Raw genomic sequence first — 23705 nt, 5'->3', positions numbered from 1 at the left:
AATACATGAACATTGGATCCTTAGAGACATAAATTGCATGGTATCCCATCATGAGTGTGGTTTGAGGGCCAAATTCAACATGGCAAGTGCATATGCAAATGTATTAGAAGAATGGGTATAAAGCATACCTGTTATTTTGCCATTTTGCATTTTCTATCATGCTGATGGTTAATTTACAACAGTCAACATGAATGAAATCCTGAAAAAATTATTAATGAATATGCCTCTGATTTTGGGTCATAGCATCCATAATATTATGCACCTCACCTACTGCTAATCATAAAAAAAATTATTTCACAGGAATTATAAATAATCATACGACCAACAATGTGCTCTTTTATTTACCACAAGTCATTAGCACTCTGACATCTTTCAGAATGTAACAATTTTAATTTCCACTTAATACAATTTGTGGGATGGTTTCTCCAAAAACCAAAATGGGAATCCATCAAATCAAACTATTGAAACATTATGATAACAATTAGAAGACTCACGTGTCTAGATAAAAGATTTTCAATTTCAAAACTAACAATTTCCAGGGCCATAATTAGTTTCTGTACACTAGTTTTAGAAGAAGTTCTCACACACTTGTGGGCAACAAATTCTTCACCAAGAGGAGTTTATGAAGTCTTGATCCAACATAAAATAGTCTGAGCATAAGTAGCAGCATGTTTGGCAGCAACTGGGATCAGTCTTTTAAAATTGCAACCAGCCACAAAAGCACTTAAAATATCACAAGGCTATAAAACACTCATTAATATGAGACAATGACAAAATGAATTTTCCAGTCTGTTCACCAAATATTTTAAAAATGATGCCTAAGCTACTGCAAAGTCCTTCCACCATTAAATATCAGGGATTGAACAGCAGGAGTTCAAAGGCAGAGGACAATATTCATAGCACTGAGAATAGCAACACTTTTCAACAGACAAGAAATTAAGATACAGTGTCTTGGCAGTGGGAATGTTTAATATATATGTACACATAAATGCAATTGGTCCAAGCTCATTGCACAAATTCGATTGATGCATTCTCCCTGCACACCTGCCAACTGAAAACAAGTGAAATGATTCCCAAAGAGAAGGTAAATTTGGCTATGTGAAAATAATGGAACTTCAGGCCTGTATCTCTCCATTCCTAAGCCAATCCAATGGTGAACTCCCTTTCCAGGTCAATCAATCCAGTGGAGAGATCTTGTGCGGAGATGTGGGAAGCATGCATTAAATGGTTTAAGGACCACTTGCAATTTGCACCAAACTGATGAGATTTACGCAACAATACAGCACTGAGCAGAAGGTCACATCAAAATGCCAGCAGAATTGACTCTGCAGTGTCCACAAAAGGGCAGGGATATGGGTCACATCTTCTCCACTTGGGACAGGCTGCAAACAACTGCAATACTCAACAGAAGCACACGACCACTTGCACACATTTCATGCCCTCCAACTTCTGCACTGACACATACTTGCCCTGATTCTTCTTCCACGTGCAGTTTCGGAATCCACAATCCTTGTCACATCAAATCCACCCATGGAAGAATTCCATTCTGAGAAGTCACCAGTACCTCACAGTTTCTTGTCATGGGTGGCAAAACATGATGAAAAAATGCTGAAATGAAGAAAGTGTAACCAAACATAAAGGCAGGTTTACGAGGCAACCTCTCCCCCCATTCTTATGGTGAGTGGTCACTATCCCGAGGGGGATGCAAGTAAATAGATGGATGCATCTAATGACCAGTGAGGCACCATAAGTATGAATGCTGGAATCAATGTTTTTATGGCATGCAATAATTCTATTAATATTGGTGAAATACAAACACAAAAAAGTGAGTCTTAACGTTTCAGTGAGTATTCCTCTTAGTGTACCTTTTTTCAGTTTTTGTCTAGATATGCTTGAGTGAATTTACTGTACTCATGAGAGCACAATGAGCCTTCGAACTAAATCATGATAATTCATTAACATGCACACAAAACAACTGTACACCAGGTAAAAAAATGACCATACCAGAAGTAATTCTCAGTCTGTGGTGCTCGCATGACGCCAACACCACCACCCAGGCGACGGTAGTTCATGGCACCACAGAGGCGCCATTGATTCTGATCTGGATCATACACCTCAATGGTTTTTAGGTAGGCAGTTCCATCAAATCCACCAACTGCATAGAGTTGTCCATTGACAACAGCAAGGCCCACCTGATACCCAAAAGGCAAGAATAGGGGAAAAAAAATTAAACATTTATATGAATTATAGCCAAGATATTAGCAAAGCATATTGAAACACAATGCAAAAAGATCTGTGAAAATAGCTGTCACTGAAAGGATACAAAAATGCTCTGCAGTATAATTGTGGATTTCACCCGTTATGTATTCTCAACAAATTGGAAAGGTTGCTTCTCATATGGATAAACAAAAAGCAACTGCAATGTGACACTATTGACGAGAAACTCATTTATGCGAAGAGGATCAAGAGTCACATTTGCAGACCTCGTTCATTAGATGTTAGAATCAATCATCAAAGGCTGAAGAAATGTTTAAGTATTTAAGGGGCATTGTGCATGGTTGGAGAAGTTTATGAAAAGAATCAGCATCCACGTTGTTGTCAGGCATGGTGACGCAGCAAGCTTTGACTCAAACTTCATTGGTGACTTCAGAAGGTCACAGATTCTGACAGTTACCTGCCCCAACCGGTTTTTAATTGAGACAAGACAGGTCTCTTCTGGAAGAAGATGCTGAAACAAACCTATATGTGCACATGTAACAGTAGAAGAGAATGCATTTCCAGGCCACAAACCAATTAAAGCAATATCGTGCTGCTATCGCATGTGGCAATTTGATAACTAAACCCCTACTTGTTTACCATTCAGAAACTCCCTGATCCTTTAGGTGTTAAGAGCAAAAGGCTGGCTAAATGTTAAGTGGGGGTCACGGGAAACTATTACATTGTACCTCGTGTATGAGGCATCGCCCTTAAAAGGCAGGTGATGCACCACAGAAATTTATTTAATCATAATTCTGAGTGTTTTTACAAAATTTAGAAGTATCAACAAAGACAAACGCCTCGAGACCGCTTTATAGTATAAAGGAAGTTGGTACACATAATTTAATACTATTTACATGTATTTTGATCCTTCATTGCATTTACAAGTCGAGTTCACATTCCCAGTTGCTTCATTCGGTGATTCAAGAAAAGATGAACATGATCCATGGCCCTAAATAATGTACATACATATAATTTTCTTTGAATATACCTCGCACATATTTATTTTTTTAAGCGTGGAACCCTTGATCGTATTTTACATTAATTTATATGCGAAAAATACTTTCTCTAAAAGAGAGTTTTGCTTTATGAGAAAGATCGCAGAACAAATTATGCTCCTTGCATGAGGTACCACTGTAACTGTTTCCTACTTTAATACAGCATAAATACAAAATTCACACATTCATCGGAATTCAGCTTTGTTGGAGCAATTTTAGGTTGCCTTGAGTAATTTTCTTGATGCATCTTTGATGGATTAAACAGATTGATGGATAAGAGTATGAAAGACTTTTCCTATTTACTTTCGTTTCACAGCCCACAGTATCTAATGATTTTAAGTGGTGCTCGATCCCATTTCTGGGAGATATTTCATATAGGATTTCCAACTGCCTACCCACCTCACTCAAAGCAGCCTTCTACCCACCCATAACCCTCTCCAAACTTCTAGTCAATGGTAAAGACACCCAGGATAGCCTTCTCAAATCAGGTGTTTATAAACTGAAATGCAAGGATTGCAACAGCAATTATGTCGGTCAGACAGGTAGGAATATTTTATACGTTACAAGTGAACACGCAAGCTGTCACAAAAATCAGGATACCAACTCTCTCTTTGCCAAGAATTTACTGGAATTAGACCACAGCAGTGACTTTGTCCCTGAGATATTACACACACTCCCAAAAGGATTAAAAATGGACGCTCTCAAGCAATTAGAGATAAGAAGGCACTTGGCAAACCCCATCACGACCCTTTGTAATGAGTAATCGTTCCCATACCCCTCCCCACTCCTCTCCGAGAAACTAGCCTGGAAATGGTCAACACAACCCCTCAACGCTCATGAGCCCCCCCATCCCTCTCAGGCCCTTCCATCCCTCCCCGCCCTCACTCTGTCCTAAGGGTATATAGTCTGGCACTGACTGTTTAGCAAATTTGTACTTGATGATGCTGCAAGTCCCTGAAACGCGTTGTACCATATAATAAAATCTGTGGAAAAGTATAAGTCTTTCTTTTTAGTATGGTTAAAGACTTTTGTTTGACCTAGAAGAGTTAAAAAGGTAAAAACAACAGGAAAAAAAATGAAGTCCTTGGCATGATTAGAAATGAGAAGGGATTGTTGGGTAAAATCCAGAAGATGCCTGGAAGGTGGACACAGAGAATTTTGAGCAACAATAGAATGTTGAAGACTGTGACATGTGAGGCAGCAGTAGTAAGGAGAAGAAAAGAAGATGCATCTTGAACAGAATGAAGGGAGATTAAAAGTACGCTGACTTGAAGAGGAGATTATTGTAGAGTAAGGTGTTGGGTTGTGTATTTTTTGATGAGCAATTGAAATGTTGCAGTGGTTAGTCTGTGTGCACATACAAAATCTGCATTCAGCATCGGACTACCATAAAAAGAATATTCATTCGACATTTAGGTTTATCAGGCTGGTATAATGGAACTATAATTTATAAAAAGAACAAAGAAGTAAAATGAAAGTAATATGGGACTCAAAACAAATAAAAGAAATAAAGATGTCTAATTATTTGAACAAAAGACAATCAGGTCTTGACTATCATACCTGCCCCATATTGCAGATCATAATCTGTACATAAAGAAAAATGAGATATATTACTTACCCAAGTACTTAAACACATGAAAACAGATTAAAAGAACTATTGGGGAAGGCACTAATCATACAATGGTTTTCCTAATTACAGGACAGCAATTGCATCAATTATTGCCATAAAATTTTGATTTGATCATTTTATGAGGTTTATACTCAACTTATGTTTCACATTTATACCTCTCTTGTTTACTGTAAGAATTAACATATTATAAACTTGTCAATCATCCAAAATATCTTCTATCCTTGAGTGAGATAACAGATGGCAAAGAGGCAGAAACCCCACCCCACAGCTAGATTGGAGGAGGGGGAATCATGAGGGGAGGTGGCTGTTCACATACCCCACTCCGCCTCGATGTCATCGCCACTATGGGACTCCATGAATTGGAATGCGGAGAGTACCGCTCAGCTGATGATAGCTCCATGCAGTCATCCCTCCCTCCAACCGCATATATGACATTGTTGAACACTGCACAGCCCAGGTGCTTGCGTCTTGTAGACATCGGAGAAACTGCAACCCACTTATTTTGGCGAGGATCATACCTTTCAACTAGATAAAATAACAACAAGGAATAAATTCATGGGTAGGCAGGTACTTTTCTTTGTGAGTGCTTTCACAACAAAGGTCATTTTGCAATGCTCAAAACCTATCAAACTCAGTCTATTCCAGACAACTTATTGCAACACACTCAGAACACAAGTAAAAATTGAAAGAATCTATAAAACATGTTATATAAATTAATATACAAGTATTACATATACACATACACATTAAAAAGCATAGTTTTGGAAAAATATTACGATGCAATTGACATTCTACAGGCTATCCCCATGACTATGGGGATAGTTCCCATTAAAGTACAGCATTCCAAACAAATTTACAATCCATCAGGAGACACCTCACTAAATGATGAGTTTTAATCATCACTATGGGGACCTTATCTTATTTCTAAAAACATTTATATGAGTAAGTACGCACATAACACTTGATCCTTGTAAGACTGATTGCAGCTCTTCCCTTCACCTTCTACAGACAGAAATGGGCCACGCTAATGTTACTGGCTTTAATGCATTTAGTTTATTGTTCTGTGATATCCTCCAAGATTCTCTCAACCACAAGGGTCTGCCCTTCCATAGAGTCCTTAGATTGTCATAAGGTCCTAAAGAATGCACAGTACAAGCTCCCTCAAACACCCTGGAACACATGAGCGACATAATACTGGCCAAGAAAAGAATAAAACATCAGCTCTGTAGCATCAAAGTCAACAAAGCACTAGGTTCAGAAGAAATACCTTCTAGAATAATGAAGGAATAGCTGAAGATATTTTTATGTTTTAGAAAATATTTTTCTTCATAATGAGCAAAATAGTAGCAATTTTCCCCTAGATATTTATTTAAACCATGATCAGTTTCAACGTACGACATCACCTTCAGGATGTCAGGAAACCAGACATGATTTCAATAAAAATGTTGTAGAAAAGTGTGTCTATATTGTTCATTATTATGCTCAAATTCCATAATATCATGCCTGCAACTATGCAATTAATTTTTTAGGTCGATAGAAGAAGGCTTAGTACCCTGAAACTAGAAGCTGACTCGCCTAACTCCTATCTAGAAAGATGGCGATAGTGAGAATCTCCCCAGTTAGCAGCCAATTCTTAAACATTCATTCCATGTAAGATATTATAGCACATTATTGTTAGTAACGTTATGTGATTTGTCAACAGTAGGAGGATACTAAGGCACAACCAGCATGGATTTAGGAAGAACAGATTTTGCAAAGCCCAATTAGGACTTTTTATTTACCCTTAGATAGGGGCAAAAAAATAAACAAGTGGATGTAGTATCTTTGGATTTCAAGAAAGCCAACGATTAAGTCCCGCAAAATTAAATGTTATACAAAATTAAATGCTATGGTATCAAAAAGCACTCAATGGTTGATACTGTGATCTCACAAAAAGTTTGCTGGTGCCACAATAACCTTACTTACAACATTCAATAAAACTAAGGTAATAGAGCATTGATACCTGTGTTTAAGGGACATTGCCCATCTGAGCCACCAATTGCATAAAGGAATCCTCCCAGGACGGCAACAGCAACACCCAAGCGCCGTGTCGTCATTGGTGCCACTTTAGTCCACTTGTTCTCCTTTGGGTCGTACCTGTGCCAAGGGGAAAAGCACATGGAATCAAAAGATCAGGTCATGGGAAAAATTAGACAAGAATGCTTCCACGGATAAGAAATGTCAGTATAAAAGTGAACTAATTGAGGGAGTATGTAAAAAAGATAGTGAAATAAGCGACAAAATGTATGCTGCTTCATAAGATGCTCGCTGAAACAAAAAACCAACATCACACCTAATACTCCGCATGGCCCACCCACAAAAGCCACCTCTGCATATTAAAACCACTGCAAAACCCAATAATTGTGGACACCATAGACAACATGATCCATGAATGATAAGTCCAACAGGCAGGATGAATGGGTCTCAATTCGGAGAAGCCCAACCCCCACCACGAGATGCGCCTCTCTGCCTTTCCCCCTCCCCACCCTCACTTTGTCCCTAACTACACACTTGGCAGTCAAGGACGGTGTTATACTCCTCCCTTTATACCCAACCCATCCCTCTCCTAATCACTGACTCATCTCCACAGCTAATACATGCATCTATAGACCTCATGGATGTAACTTCTTTGCCTGATGATGCTGCACCGCAGTGGAACCTGGGTCACATTAAAGTTTATTTTTCAAAGGGATTTACTAAGTTTTATTTTGACATTATCTATCATAGAACAATTCCACAAATTTATGCCTGAATTGATTGATTATATGTTCTGAGACACACAAACTACCATTAACAAACACAGCTCTGAAATCATTGGGACCGCTACGCCTTTCCTGACTAGTGTGGCTTCTGGTAGCACTAATGCTTCTTTACCAGGAAAACTAGTAAATATGAGGGTGGTTCAGTTAGTACCCGTGTTTGACGACAAAGGGCATTCCTGAGGGAAGTTTATGTTATCATCGTGTGCTGCCATCTATCAAACGACGGTGAAACAAATTTCAGACTGATTTAAAGGTTAGTTTGGATTTGGCAGCCATTCGAGTAAGAAGTGTTTCATGATTTTTGCTAAGATAGAAAAAGAGCAGTATCGTTCGGTAATTCGCTTTTTGTTTTCGGATGGGAAGAAATGCGAGGAGTTAAAGAAAAGTTGGATGCTGTTTATGGGGACACTTCGCCATCTATGACCACCGTTAGATATTGGTTCAACGAATTTAAACGTGGGCGAACATCAGTTTTTGTTGAGGAGCGACCAGGACACCCGGCAGACGTGGTTACCAAGGAAATCATTCAAAAAGTCCACGCCATGATTCTCGCTGATCGATGAACGAAAGTGCACGAAGTAGCAGAGGCCGTGGGTGTGTTGACCGGAACGGCAATTAATATTTTACATGATAGGTCGGCGATGAAAAAGTTGTCGGCCCAATTGGTGCCGCGATTGCTCATGGTGGACAAAAAGCTGATCCGGAGTTGTCGCCGCCAAACTGCATGAACTACGTTATGAATTGCCGCCACACCCCCCATATTCACCCGATCTGGCTCCCAGCGACTTCTTATTCTCTAACATGAAGAAATGGCTCGCGGGAAAAAAATTTAGCTCAAACGAAGGGGTATTGCCAAGATAGAGGTGTATTTCGGAGAGTTTGACAAATCCTATTTTTTGGAGGGGTTAAAAATATGGCCGGAAAGTTGGGAGAAGTGTATCTTTCTAAAAGGGGACTATGTTGAAAAGGAAAGAAAAGTTTTTGAAAAAACGTTTTCTTCATTTCCAACACAGGTACTTATTGCACCACCCTCGTAAAGTCCTTACATCCAGGGATACCAACTAGGATGCACTTCATTGGGAGGGTTACACATATCAGCGTAGTCAGCTGAGTCAGTGGAATTTTCAACTCCATATTTTGGGACAAAGTCTGAGTATGCCCAGAACAGGGAATACACTTTTTTGGCAATCAGGTGATTTGGTGCAGAAATACTGGACACTACTGGCCTCATTGGGATGTCTTGCTTGTGAGTCTCGGGTAATCCGAAGAACCTTGGTGCTCTGGGATTCAATTGAATGAAACAATAATTTTCCCTACGAAGCATCGTCAGATTACAGGATGCTAAAACACTTTTGCAGTTCTTCTGGAAGTTGATTGTGGGGTCCTTTTTGGTGGGTTACGTCATTGCATTCAATAAACTCCACACATTGGAGAAGAGGTTGAACTTGGCTATCAGGGATCATCAGATTCAAAAAGCTCCACTAAAATGTTAACAGAAAGGGTCAAGGGGTACCTAACATGCTTCCAAGGGTTTCACTTAAGAGTTTAACAATGTTCTATTGGCACAACAAATGTGATGTAACTCTAGTCACTAACATGTCAGCAAACAAAATCAAAGGGCTGTCCTTTTATGAGGGATGTAATGGGAGTCAGAAAAACAGATCATGTACCCATTGCCAACACTTATAAATGAATTCCACAAAGACAGGTGATATAGAACTTGTTGATAAAATTTGCAGTTTGCATCTCTTGCAAATTAGAAGCAAATGTAGGTATCAGCCTTTAATTATATTTATGATCAGGGGTGTAATTAGATTCTTACAGAGCCAAACATTGAGGAATCAAGACTTTGCTAGTGCCTCAGGGAGTTTGGTAAAACTGGTAAAACTGAAGAAACCAATAAGTCAATGCTTTTGAAAAACAGAGATGATGTGGCACTTCTAGCTGAAATAATTTTTTTGATTTCACAAAAAGTAAAATGTTGACCTCCATCCTACAGGGTATTCCTCTGTATTTTACACACACATCTGCAAAGTTTGAATTCTTAGTTGATTTTTACTTCTTAAGAGCAAAAAACAGTATGCATGCAAATTAATGACATATCCCAAATGTATCTTAAAATGGCAGGCAAGGAATTCTCCAATGTCAAATGTGACAAACAGTGGCTCCTGCTAAGTATCCTCCAGAGTCCCAGATTAAAACCCCCTGCCTTTTTCAGGTTGGTGGACACACACTGCCAAGTAGAATGGGAACAGGAACTCACCTCTCAACATGGTTAAGGCACTGAACTCCATCCTGCCCTCCAACAGCATACAGGAATCCATCGAGAACTGCCACACCCACACTTGTCCTACATGATGTTGTGGGTGCCACATCACATGACCACTGGTTGGTCTGAGGATCATACCTGCAACAGGTGGACAAAACAATGAGCTGCAATTACACTCTTTGCACTTCTAAATTTGAGCCAATGCTTTACATGAGGACTCAATTCAGTTTCAGACCTCTCCAGGAAAAAAATTGAATACCACCACAGATCTTAACCATCAGTGAAAAGAAATTGATGGGAAGAACGGTCAATGCCCTCTTTTCAATATAGTTTCAACTGCATTTACCAGGTAATACTATAATTGTCTGCCCCTCTCTCCCCTTCATTTCCCCACACTCAAGTCTGCGGAAAAATTTTACTTACATCGTAATTTTTTAGAGCTTCTATGTTAAGCACATACGGTTATCTTGAAATGGAAAATATCTATTTAAGTGAATTCTGGTTATTTGAGAAAGATTAGTAACCTCTATGTATTTGTACAAGTAAAACTCCTTATTTGAACTTTTCTAAGAACTCCCAGAAATAAAGTTTACAATGTGAGAAAATGAAAATAGAGGAAAAGGTGAGTTATCAATATTGAAAATGTTCTTTTGCACCTTGCCTTTCCATTTTCAAGCAGGAATATATTTACATTCCCAAGTATTTGAGGAAAACTTAACACATGAGAATTTGAGCTACCTTGCCATTTGAGTATTGAGATCGAGCGATCCACAATTATGTAGTAAAGTGAAGTATGTTTGTAGCAAACTAAATTTGCCGAAGGAAACTTTTTCTCATGAATGTAATTTTTTAATGAGCAAATGGCCCTTGCTTTTTGTAGGCACCTTGCAGATAAATAATAAAATATAAATTGCACTTTAATTTCTTTCATTAACCCTTTTAGTGCAACAGTGGGCCAATATACTGGCTTTTGCATCTTGGGCAAAAAGTGCAGGGGGCTGATATATTGGCTCAAATGTAGGCTATTGGTTAAATCACTATAATTTGTTAATTTTTTATAAAATCTTCTCCATTGTTTTTCTTATCAAAAGTATGATTTCTCTGCTTCCTATCATATGCTTTTTAAATGTCAATACTTTCTTTCAAAGTATAAATCTCACTGTTATTTTTTACATTGAACTGTTTGCCTGTGGGGAAGCTCAGCCTAATTGTATGCTGGTTTCTTTTGCTGAGTGGTCTTTTTACTATGATATCCCACAGTGTGTGTGTGTGATCTGTTTAATTTGGCACACTTTTGAATGCCTCATGATGAACTGTTTTGATACACACTGCTAAGACTTGAGCAAAACCATGCTACTGAAAGCATTACTACGCACATATTTCTTTCTCTTGCCTTCCGTCCTAGGTAATCATTTGGGCTCTTTGTATTGTGATGACATCATAAACATTTCTCTTTGTGATTGGACTTTTCTCTTTCTCTGCCTGGAGATTGAAAGTACATTGTAGATAGTGTGCGAAGAAGATGTTTGGTCCCCTTTTGGCTTATTGGTTCACTGCAGTTTTTCCTTTGAAAGCATGTAGTTGAATCAAGCACAATTTCAAGCAAATATGTACATTTGTATTTTTGTGTTAATTTTTGTCACATGAAATGGCAAAAGACTTTGAAAGATGTAGCAGATGAATGTTTAGCACCCTGCCACACACCCTGGCAGTATCTTGCAGGGTGCTAAAAAAAAAAAAGAATTGGCAAAATAATTGTTATTTCCACGCGATGATGACTACTCTGAGGAATATGATAAAAGCAAGAGTCAGAGTGACAATGTGAATTTAGATTCAGATGACTCTGACATTATGATGCAGAGGTCAAAGCCAAGAGTTATATTGGAAAGAGAAGATGATAACACAATCAGGGATGTGACTGATGTAATTCCGCTACCAGAGTTCAATGTAATCTCTGAAGGCCACGACACTTGGGGTCTTCACGCCTTCAGTTACACAGTATTACCAGGTCCCGAGCATGTACCATAACAGACTGCAGATCCCATTGCAAACTTCAACTTGTTTTTCACCTCTGTGCCACGGTATCTGTTTACAAAAGAAACCTACATATGGATGGCACAGTTTCTAGCCACTTATGAAATATTATCCCCAAGACTGATTGAGGCAGTTGTGGATTCATCTTGCCATTCACACTGGCAGAATCTCAATGGGATTCATGACTATTTTACTGAAAATTGTGTTGTTTGAAGTGAAAAACATGGCTACAATAGAGTAAGATCGCATTAAGTGTAAGAATGTTGTGCACATCATTTGTTTGGCTCACCATAAGTCAGACAAAGTGGGACTATGTAGAGGCATGCAAGAAGTTACAACATTCCCCAGCTTTTCCTGGTATATTTATATTTCTTTCTTTCTACATTGCCTTTTTGTTATTTCTTCAATTTAATAATAGCAGTTTTACACCAAAATGTTTAAAAAATATGTAACTATTGTGCCGAAAAGTAAAAATAATATTGCAAAAAAATATTGTTCAATTTTATAATATATACATAATTTTTCAAATGATGTAGAACAAGGAGTACTTCACATAGCAAAAAATTTGCATAACACGCACAAATATTGGTATCAAACAGTAACAGTACAAATTTCATGAACAGCGACCAAGAACCCATTACGCCTTGCCTATTTCCCCTTTGCTAATGCAGTTGACTCACACCATTCTCTTTTACCACCTCCTCCAACCTCTAACTTTCCTCCCTCCCACCCTCATTAACCATACTCTGCCCCCCCCCCCCAACTTGCCAATTGCCTTTTGAAATAAGAGGTGCATCACCTTCCCATTAGCTTCTAGCTCTCACCCTCTATTTCCCCCCCAGCCATTAGCACACCAAACCCCCTCTTGAACCACCTCATCCTTACCCAATTTTATACTTTTCTGTACTTTTCCTACCCCCCCCCCCCCCACTGAACCTCCAATACCTTCACTTCTCCCCACCCTTCTTCTGTTGTCCAACCATGAGCTTCCCCACCTCCCCCCTAGCCTTCTCATCGACCCATTTATTCAACCCTTCCTCACTGGATATTTCATTCCTCTCAGAAGAGGCCTGCTTGGCAGGCGAAACATCTGGTGTCAGGTTTTCTCTTGGCATTTACCTACCCTAACTACTAACTTCCTTGTTTTTTGTATTCATCTGTGTGATTGATGGGTCCCTGGCATAGTAAAATCCTTGTAAACCCTGAACGAGTGGGCGAGTGCCATTTACAAAGGTTTTATACAACAAACAAATATTTCCACACAAACCCGAGTGATTGAGTGAATGAGGGAATGAACAAAATCGTGTGTACATCCATTTTATAATTTTGTATTCATCTGTGTGATTGATGGGTCACTGGCATAGGAGGACTCCTTGTAAACCCTGAATGAATGAATGAGTGCAATTCACAAAAGTCTAACACACCCGCATGACAGTGACTGCAAACGTGAACTTGGGCCTCTTTTTTCTTTTTTGATTTTTTAATATAATTTGTTTTTCATTCCTGTGTGAGTACAACGGGTCCCTGGCATAGGAGATATCCTTGTACTTGTACATTATTTATTTTTTTGGCATGGAACAAATCGCCGTATTTTGCATTAATTCATCAGCAAAGGTTGATTCACTGAGCCAGTGTTCTGCTTTACGAGAAAGATCACAGAACCAATTATGCTCGCTGTTGGAGGTTCCATTACAGTATTATTATTAAATATTTCAATTTATATCCAATTCCAAACTTCATTATCACATAATATTTTTCTTATGACAGTGCATTTTACTAAAATACCCACCACATTTTTCGATAGAACTGCTGGCATAAGTGAGCACTAAAAGGGTTAAAAAATGAACATTCACTAGAGGGTACATATATTAAATTTTTATATGATTCTGAATTCAATAAAGACTCCTAATTAGACTTGGCATTCAATTCAAATAGGAATTAGAGATTTTCAGGAGCAAAGTTATATTACATATATTTAATCAAATGTTAAAAATGCAACCCTACCTCTCAATACTGTTTAAGTAAGACTGCCCATCATGGCCACCGACAGCATACAGCAGGTCATTGAGAACGGCCACGCCAACACCACACCGACGCTTGCTCATGGGGGCCACCATCTTCCAGTCAGCCGTCTGTGGGTCAAACCTCTCAACGGATGCTATGGCATCACCACTGCACCAACCCCCAACTGCAAGACAAGGACATACAATGATGGATGTGAACAAGACATTTAGATGGCTACTCCGTAAGGGAAAAGAGCTTAAATAACCCCATAACCTAATATCAAACTTTTAACGAGCCTTTTCTTAAAAACCATACTCAACATCCCCGTCATCAATTCCTTCCTCCTAGAGAAATCTTTTTTGCCTAATGCAATTCCTCTCCTTATGTACCTTCTAATTTGACCATTTTGGTCCAAAACACTTCCCATACATGTAAACTGTCCACCTGCTTTACTTTTTGCACTCCTATGCTAACATTAGCCCTTCTCTTTCTGGAAGTTTATCTCATCTCATCACTATCAGATGTTTATCCGTAGGAACACACCCTATTATGTTGTCTAACTTATCATATACCCAATCAACTTCTTTCTCCTCATGATTTGCTTGGTGGTATGTAGACCTGAACAATGACCAACTTCACTGGCTCTGCTTTTACCTCTACTAGTAATATTCTACTAGTTGCTTCCTCTATGTTTATCACCCTCCTTCCTACACTTTTGTTTATTATTACTGCCACCTCTCCCTTGCTCTCATCCCATCTGCTTGCTATATATTACTCTATAACTATAAGCAATCCCCACTATCCTTCCAACTCACCACGCACAGCCTCATAACATCTGCATTTTCTCTTTCCTTCTGTCGCTTTATATTCTCTAATCCCCTCCTCCCCTCACCATGGTTCTAACATTCTGAGTTCCTATTCTACCTAATTCTGCCCTTTTCTGCATTTTCTGTGCTGCTGTAGCTTTCTTAGTTGCAGCTGCTTCTTTGCATGGATTTTGTCAGATGATGACCATAGAAGGCTTACCCACTGCTGGGCACAACACACAGCCGATGGGACTGAGTCTCATAGTTGCCAGGATTCAATTTCATTATAGCATTTGTTCTCTCTATCTTGGGATAACTAATTGAGGTGGTTTCCCATTGCCTTCCTCAAGGGTTTTTAATGTTATGTCATCACTCAAATTGCTGCCCCTCAGGGGACAGACACATTTACAGCCACCTTACTGAGGAACAGATGCTGCATGGACTACCTTTTGTATGGCTCATAACCTTAAACCTATCTGGACCGCATGCCCCAATTATCACTCCCACAGGTCTAGGGGTCATTGTGACACACACATTATTCAACCGCATCGCGATTGTACTCCATAAGAATAATGTTACACAGTACTGCATTTAAATGAAGAAATGAATTACACATCAGAGCATGGAAACAGTGCAACTGAAAGACATTTTGATCTACCTCCAAAACAGAAGATGATATGAGGATGGAGGGAGCAGAAAACTGATTCAGTGAATGCAGATAGGAGCAGATAACTTTATACTCTCGAGCTCCTAAATGACTTGAGGAACATGTTAAGAACTGGATGAAACAAATGAAGAATAGGATTACTGTTTCAACAAAAATGATGTGCACAAGTACAGAGCTAAAATAGCCCAACCCACTTGAATTTGAAATAAAGGTAACAGAATTCCACTAATACCCGTAAACTTGAGAATGTGGATGTTTTGAGAATGGACAAATAAGGAAATATGGATGAGGTGCCCTTTGCGTTTGAACAGCGGACATTAAACGTGCAAAGACAGTTATTACAAAGGCCTCAAGTGACGAAATGACGTGCCATTCTGTTGTTCTTGTGTGTTGCAATGATGATTCAAAACGCTTTCCTACGTTAATCTTCATTTTCACTTTTATTAATTTTCATGAATTCATAGTCATACTCATCCCAAAAGATGAATAGATGCAAAGGGTATGAACTTATGATTACAGAAGATGTGGCACAGGCATCAAGGTTATCTTCAGAAGAAATCATCTCCATTAATGTGTGATTAGATTAAGGGCTATATAATTGAGCCAGCAAAAAACCAAGCAGTTACACACAAAAATATATTACGAAACTGAAGGGGCATATTGCTGGGATTTCTAGTAGATTAACTTCTCAGTTACAGCCTCTGGATAGTTCAGTTAGTAAACTGTTCCAAGGGATCCACGATTGGTGGGGTGGAAAAAGTATACAGACAAGGAAGAATGAAATGGCCATCGATTTCTAGCGTTATGAGGGAGTAAACAAGTCCTTGTGGAGAATTAAAAATGTGACTATCAGCAAGTCTTTTCAAAATGTGAAATTAACAATGTGCCAGATGGAAGCAACAATGAGATTGTGTGAGGGAAGGGACCACCCCAGGGAAACTAACCGCATGCACAATTTAAGCAGCTGTAATGAAAAATTTCTGAGATTTTAGAATGAATAAGCATTAACATAGTTGCAAAATTTTGATGTAACAATCCTATTTTCTTCACACAAAGTATTAATATCAAAACACTTGGATCCTTTTCTATCTGATCCAAGTATTTTTCATCAATTCTAACCTAAAAAATTGCTGCATCTTATGGATCAAGAAATAAAGTAAAACATCTAATTTTTCTTTGTTATTTTTAATACCCTGTGGGTCAAATGGAATTCATTTAGGGAAAGTGGTATTAGCACCAAGCTTTTAAATTTCAATTAAAGTCATAATTCATTATAATTTCATGAATAAATAATGTTTACATGATTTCTATGTTATAATATGAAAAATTGAACTCATTTTAAAATAATTTCCATTGAAATGAACACTAAAATGAAAACAAATGCTCTCACAACATTACATATTTGTCAACAGCGGTTAACTTTGTCAACTTCATTCACACAAAGAATCATGCTACCTTCAATTGAATCGCTTAGAATTCAATATCAACAGCCAAAACATGTCGTGGAATATGAAACCATCAGGCGTAATACCCTGAAATACTATGTACACAAAAATATATTCCTTCTGCTTATATTTACCAGCAAACAGGACCTCTCCACGCCTGGTGGGCTTCCTTGGCCGTGTTCGTGGGCCCTGCATTAGAGGCCTTTCCTGTGGGAGCAGTAGATAGTTCTTTGCCTCATCTACTAGGTCCCGACATGCCTCATCGCTTCGCACCAACAAGTCCGAACCAACTGTCCCAACAAGGAACTTGGGGGAGAGGAGAGGCAGCCTCACATGCTGCAGTACCTGCAAACCAAATTGTTTCAAATCATGTTGGATTCAAAGCTTCGTATCACATTGGGGTTGCTTAATTGCCACAAAATGCAAAGATGTGAAAAATGCAAAAAGAAAGAAATTTTTTTAAATCATATAAGTCATGAAATTTCTTTCATTTGAAGATGGTCCAGAACACTCAGTTCATCACCCACTGATCCATTCAACAATATGAGCCCCGGTCATTGTTCCAGGGTTGGCTGCCCCAGGATCACAACTCTCTTTCCCCATCTTCATTAAAAGGTGGTAAGTGGAGCAGTCTCATTCTTGAGCTGAGGCAGAGGCCCCTTGAATAAACAATCACCAGGAGGGAGCATCTACCAAATAAGCAATTTGATAGCACTTATAAGTGTACCTTGATTATGATAGGTGCCATTTACATATCTATATATATAAAGGAGAGTGTTTGTTTGTATGTATGTAATTTGTTTACTTTTTTGCTGTCATAGAAACAGCATTTTTCCAACTATGCCAGCAGGATACTTTTGCAAGAGCACTATTGTATTCAGAATTGCCGAGATATTATACGTGGAATACATTTTACGTGTACGAATACGTGGAAAGTCTTTTGTAGAAGAAAAATGGGCAACTTTGATCCTGAGAATAATATTTATTCATGTGATGCATTGGGCCGAGTCTACACAGTCCATCCTAACAACGCCGAATGTTATTTTTTAAGAATGCTTCTACATACCATTAGAGGACCTCGCTCATTTGCAGAATTAAGAACGGTAAACGGAGAAATATGTGACATTCAGAGAAGCTTGCCAGAATTTAGGGTTGCTAGAAGGAGATCAACACTGGGATGACTCATTGCGAGAGGCCAGTTTGATTTCTCTTCCAGGACAAATCCGAATTTTGTTTGCCATCATAATAACCTCCTGTAATCCATCTAACCCAAAAACATTATGGGAAAAATTTAAAGAATCAATGAGTGAGGATATACTGGCTAAAGTTCGAAGTGAAAATCCTACATTGGATATTACGTTTAACTCCGACATTTTTAATAAAACTTTGATTATTTTGGAGGAAAAGTGTATCACCATGGTTAACGACACTTTAGTGGAACTCGGTCTTTCTGCACCTGTACAAGATCAACAGGGTGTATTTTATCCAGATTATATACGTGAAACTAGCTACAATGTCTTAGACTTAGAAGCATAGATCGCGGATAAAAAGCCACTTCTTAATGAAGATCAGAATTTCGCGTACGAAACAATAATGGATCAAGTAGATAAACAAGAAGGAGGTTTCATTTTTCTTGATGCTGCTGGTGGCACGGGAAAAACATTTTTAATTAATTTAGTTCTCGCTGAAATCAGGGTTCATGGAGAAATTGGTCTAGCCGTTGCATCTTCAGGTATTGCAGCGACATTAATGGAAGGAGGAAGAACAGCCCACTCTGGTCTTAAGTTCCACTTAATATTTCCCAACAAGAAAATCCCACATGTCATATAAATAAAAAAGCGGCCAGGCACAAGTTCTTATAGAATGTAAATTGATAGTATGGGATGAGTATACGATGGCTCATAAAAAATCTCTTGAGGCCCTCAAAGCAACACTTCAAGATCTTAGAGGAAACTGCAGTTTAATGGGAGGAGCTCTGGTACTCCTGTGTGGAGACTTCCGTCAAACTCTGCCTGTCATTCCAAAATCGACTCCAGCCGATGAAATTTATGCCTGTTTAAAACAATCTGTTCTATGGAATCATGTCCAAGAAATTAGCCTTAAACAAAACATGCGAATCCACTTAAGAGATGGGAATGCTCAAAATTTTGCAAATAAACTTTTGGAGATTGGAGAAGATAGATTAGTTATTGAAGCATCTGGTATGATAAAATTGTCATCAGATTTATGTGTATTGGTGAAAACTGTCCGCGATATGATACAAGCAGTCTATCCTAACGTTAATCAAAATTATAAAAATTTAGAATGGTTCCGAGAAAGAGTCATTCTTGCTCCTAAGAACGATGATGTTAATGAAATTGACAAGGAGATACTAGCCATGCTGCCAGGAGACGTGATTGAATATAAATCGGTTGATACCGTAGTGGATGCTGACGAAGCCGTCAATTATCCAACGGAATTCCTAAATTCACTTGATCCAGCTGGATTGCCACAACATCGCCTTATACTTAAAGTAGGATCTCCAATCATTTTATTGCAAAATTTAGATCCACCAAAACTCTGCAATGGGACACGATTCTGTGTGACAAAATTAATGAAAAATATAATCCAGGTGAAATAATTTTTATTCCACGGATACCTCTAATCCCAACTGATCTTCCCTTCAACTTTAAAAGATTACAGTTTCCAGTCCGGCTAGCTTTTTCAATTACCATTAATAAATCACAGGGACAGTCTTTAAAGTTTTGTGGTGTTGATCTAAGATCGCCATGTTTTAGCCACGGGCAACTTTATGTTGCTTGCTCCAGAGTAGGTTCGCCTAAAAATTTATATATTCTTTCTCCTGGATATGAAACAAAAATGTAGTTTATAAACAGGTGTTAAATAAAAAAGATTCTTAAATTTGTATGAAGTAGTGTATTATTGTACTTTATAATTTGTTGTTTTTATTTATGTAGTATATTTATATTATTGTTTCTCCCTAACCCGTGCAAAGCCGGGTATTCAGCTAGTCATAAATATTTTTCTTACTTCTTCACTTCCCTAATTTTTATGGAGGAAAAGGACCAACAACGTAGGCATTTGCCATTTAATTGAAGCCAGTAACTTCAACAATTCCTTATAGAGACCTCAATAAGTACTGCTAAGCAAGTTATAGAGTACAAGATTACATTTCTTTTCAATACAGCCAAAATGTTTCATGATGTTAATGCACCTCTCAACAAATAAACCATAGTTTAAAAAGTGAATACATAAATAAGATTGAAATCTGGGGAAAAGAGCAAATTTTGTTTTTCTCATAATACCATGCCCTCTGATGATTCCACATAAGGAATTGCTATTGCACATTGCTATTTACACAATCCGAGCAAACAACTCTGGAGACCTTTTTTCTACCAAATATTCAAAACTCATATTGCCGTGCCTTGTCCAATTTTTAAAGAGTTGGTGACTTAATTTTACAGGAAAAATTATTAATTAAAGCTTGGCAATTTCCATCACATAATAAAAATTTAGTGCATGAAGGCATAGATTGAAGCTATCTGCGCCCAATATTTGAGTGCAAAGAAGTAATTAAAGAATGGGCAAATATTCAAAGTATTACAAAGAAAGCCAATTTAAACCAATTAGTGTTCTCTTCAACTCTGGATTTACAGGGTCTTTAAAGGGACAAGACAGTGTGACAAATTACCAAGCACACATTGTCACTAGCAATTCTGGTCAAGACAAATTATTGTTACGCTTTGAAAATCCTGCATTTTCGATGAACATCAGGGAATGACTTTGTTAAAGTGGCTATCAGAGCATCTCCCATAGTTTTTTGAATTTATCAAAATAATCTTCATAGCCAACTTGGAAAAAGATCAAAATATTACAGGTGCATACTATGTGCCTTTATTAGACCACTTGAAAACCAACCCGCAAGAAAAACTACCATAAATTGACAGCAAAAAAATCCTTTTCTACTGCAACAATATACCAGCTAACTCCTCTATGGTTGTGCCCACAAAACTGATGAAATTTCATTTCCACCTTTTTCCCCATTCCCCTTGATTTTCTATATTTGGCTCCCTCAGACCACCACCTGTTTTTAAATATGAAGAAATGGCTGGTGGGACAGAAATTATATTCAAATAAGAAGGTCAATGCAGAGAAAATGTCTAATTTGCAGAGTTGGAACAATTGCATTATTGGAAATGGACCAACAAATTGGAGGATGGGAGGGACAAAATTAATGTGCCTAAAAGTCAACTATGTTGAAAAAATAAAATTGTTTCTCTCAAATAATTAGATAGGTAAGTAGTTTTAATTTATGAATGCACTTTTCAAACCTGCCTTTGAATGATATTCTAATCAGTAAGGTTTTAATGCGCCTTTGTCTGTTAGCATTGGTACTCAAATGAACTATTATTGCCAATTTTACCAAAATAATTTTCTTAATTTTCTGGTTTGATAAGACGAATAGTGGGGAATATCAAATGCAGCAGAGCAAGGGAATGCCAGAAGCAGTTGATTACCGTCAGTTACGGAAATAATTCAAAATGAAGGCCATTAATTTTCTCAATGGCCATCATAGGACAAGCAACACTTGATTTAGTTGCTATGCAAGCAAAATATCACTAATTGGCGAGAGCTAACTCATATTGATTTGGAAGCAATCACTCGGAAATAATTCCACACAAATTAATTTTTTCCAAGTACACGGCCTAGCCTTCGATGTCGAATCGGGTAGTTGCCACAGGAAATACCATTGCCACACCTTTAAGATAGGGGGGGTAGGAGGAGGGAGAGGGAGGGAGGCTGGGGGAGGGAAAGAGCAGCACTGCCGTCAATACCATCATTTGGTGCATCAGCAGTTGGCACCTATACACCTCTCTTAGGTGCATAGGTGCCAACGAGGGTTTCATTGAGATGGGATACTGCCTGTGGAGCATACTGGGAGGGAACCACATGGGGGTTTAAGATGAGAATGTGGAAAGAATACAAAAATTCATTTACTCATTGCACACAATGGACACTTCATAAAATTTGTAACTCTTCTAATTCATTCAGTCTGCGCCCTTTATTAACAGCATGGAAAATTTTCAGTTTTAATTCACTTTTGTGGTAATGCTCAAAAAGGCAAAGAGGGATGTCTTGTCCTTATTCTTGCCACATTCTATCCTTGCAGACCCTTTTCATCCTGTTTTCTCATTATTTTTCGCTGAGCACTTTAATTTGTGTACTCCATAGTTTTTTGCTTTAAGAATTCTACTTTTAACACATGATATCAGGTTCTTAAAGATTAATTCATTATAAACTGTAAATTTGATTGTTTTTGGGGGCCTACCAGCATACTTTTTATAAACATAACCTAAATAAAGAATGCATCATCATTTGTGAATAGTACTTGTGGCCATATTCATAAGTTCACTATGATAAATTTTATAAATTAATTCTTATGAAAAGCCACTGCTAATGCAACCTTTTTAATTACGTTAGAGTTAAATAGCTTACTCAGTATGGAGAAACTGTAGCTTTACAGAAACACAGGACTATCAATCGGATCAAGAGAAAAACGTATTTTCCTCAGAAAGGTGAACCAATCACACAAAGTCAGGAATAGCAAATGACCAGCGAAGAACGAAGTTAACGAAAGGATCGCTTACACAGATTCGCATTCATCATATGACATACTGATTGAAATATTCCAGTTTGCTATAGCTATGGACTTATTCGCTGCATGGAGTAAAACTTTTTTATTTTTTCACCTTACAGAGCAGGGCCTGCAGAGCAGAGGTGAATGGGAGGGAAATGACAATGGGAAACAACAAAATTGTTTAAATTAAAACATTACAGACTATTGAAAACTTTTGATTTTGTAAAATTAAAAACATTTAAGAAAGCCCAGGTATTTAAAACTTGTATTGTTTTAAAAATTATACAGAAGTTTAAAGCATTTAATTATCTTTACATATGTAATTTTAATAAAATTTTGAGGAGCTGGGAGGCGAGAGAGAGAGTAGCAAAGGATAATCTGCAAATTGGATGAACAAGAGTTCTCAGCGTGTGCTCAAATGGAATAGGTGACATTGAGACAAAAGTTTTCAAAAGATTTGCAAAACTTATGCCTCCTGCGTCAACATACATATATGGATACTATTTAATTTAACTCATAGGCTTGGGTGGGAAAGGGTGTGTGAAGGTAGGGTGGGATGGTCATTCCTTTAATCCCTTCCCCCTCTGGCGCTCACTCTCACCTGTGCCAAGTGCTGCCTCCTTTCCGATACATTGTACTTGACCCACGCCATGACTGCACTGAACACCTGCTCTTCCGAACGGACGTTCAGCTCATCGCTGGAGATTATATCCACAAGTTGCACAACGGGCAGCAGCAGGAACTCCTCACTCTCCATCACCTGGAATCAGTCAGTTGGGGCCGAGGGAGCCCAAGCGTCAGAGCCGCCACTACCCCATGTGTGCGCCCTACCCTCCTCAGTGCTCATCCCCAGCAGAAGTCACTTCTAATCACCAAAGCCACCATTGCAATAAATGCATCACTGCCATTTTATGATTTGGTGCAACCTGGTGCTGTTTTGATGCCTTTTGTGCACAATCAAATCCCACATCTGTATACTTGGAATTTAGCTTTTCCAACAATTTAAAACAATTTATCAAGCCCAGCACAATTTCCTATTTTTCCAACATACGTGGAACCCCATATTTACATGATTTCATTCACAGTTTTCCCACTATTTTCACCACTAGGGGCTCGATTAAAAAATTTTTATATTCTAAAACAGTCACTCAAGTACA

At 38.3% G+C, this 23705-nt stretch overlaps 1 protein-coding gene across 2 annotated transcripts in view; it reads right to left on the bottom strand.

The window, feature by feature from the left end:
* Positions 1-326: 326 nt before the first annotated feature.
* dbo (Kelch-like protein diablo) overlaps positions 327-23705 on the bottom strand; it is a 46346-nt gene continuing 22967 nt past the window's right edge. For both annotated transcript variants that reach the window (XM_071594523.1, XM_071594518.1), the window contains exons 6-13: positions 23150-23308; positions 17045-17255; positions 13993-14176; positions 9949-10092; positions 6887-7020; positions 5201-5409; positions 2005-2192; positions 327-1608 (exon numbers count right to left, since the gene is read on the bottom strand). In XM_071594523.1, coding sequence (XP_071450624.1) covers positions 1566-1608; positions 2005-2192; positions 5201-5409; positions 6887-7020; positions 9949-10092; positions 13993-14176; positions 17045-17255; positions 23150-23308 — 1272 coding nt within the window. In that variant the 3' untranslated portion in view covers positions 327-1565. The remainder of the gene's footprint in view (positions 1609-2004; positions 2193-5200; positions 5410-6886; positions 7021-9948; positions 10093-13992; positions 14177-17044; positions 17256-23149; positions 23309-23705) is intronic.

This window comes from Hetaerina americana, unplaced genomic scaffold, assembly GCF_022747635.1.
Source record: "Hetaerina americana unplaced genomic scaffold, ioHetAmer1.1.p SCAF_1, whole genome shotgun sequence".
NCBI classification, from domain to species: domain Eukaryota; kingdom Metazoa; phylum Arthropoda; class Insecta; order Odonata; family Calopterygidae; genus Hetaerina; species Hetaerina americana.
The sequence above is the reverse complement of the archived record's forward strand: the minus strand, read 5'-3'. Positions and strand labels throughout refer to the sequence as shown.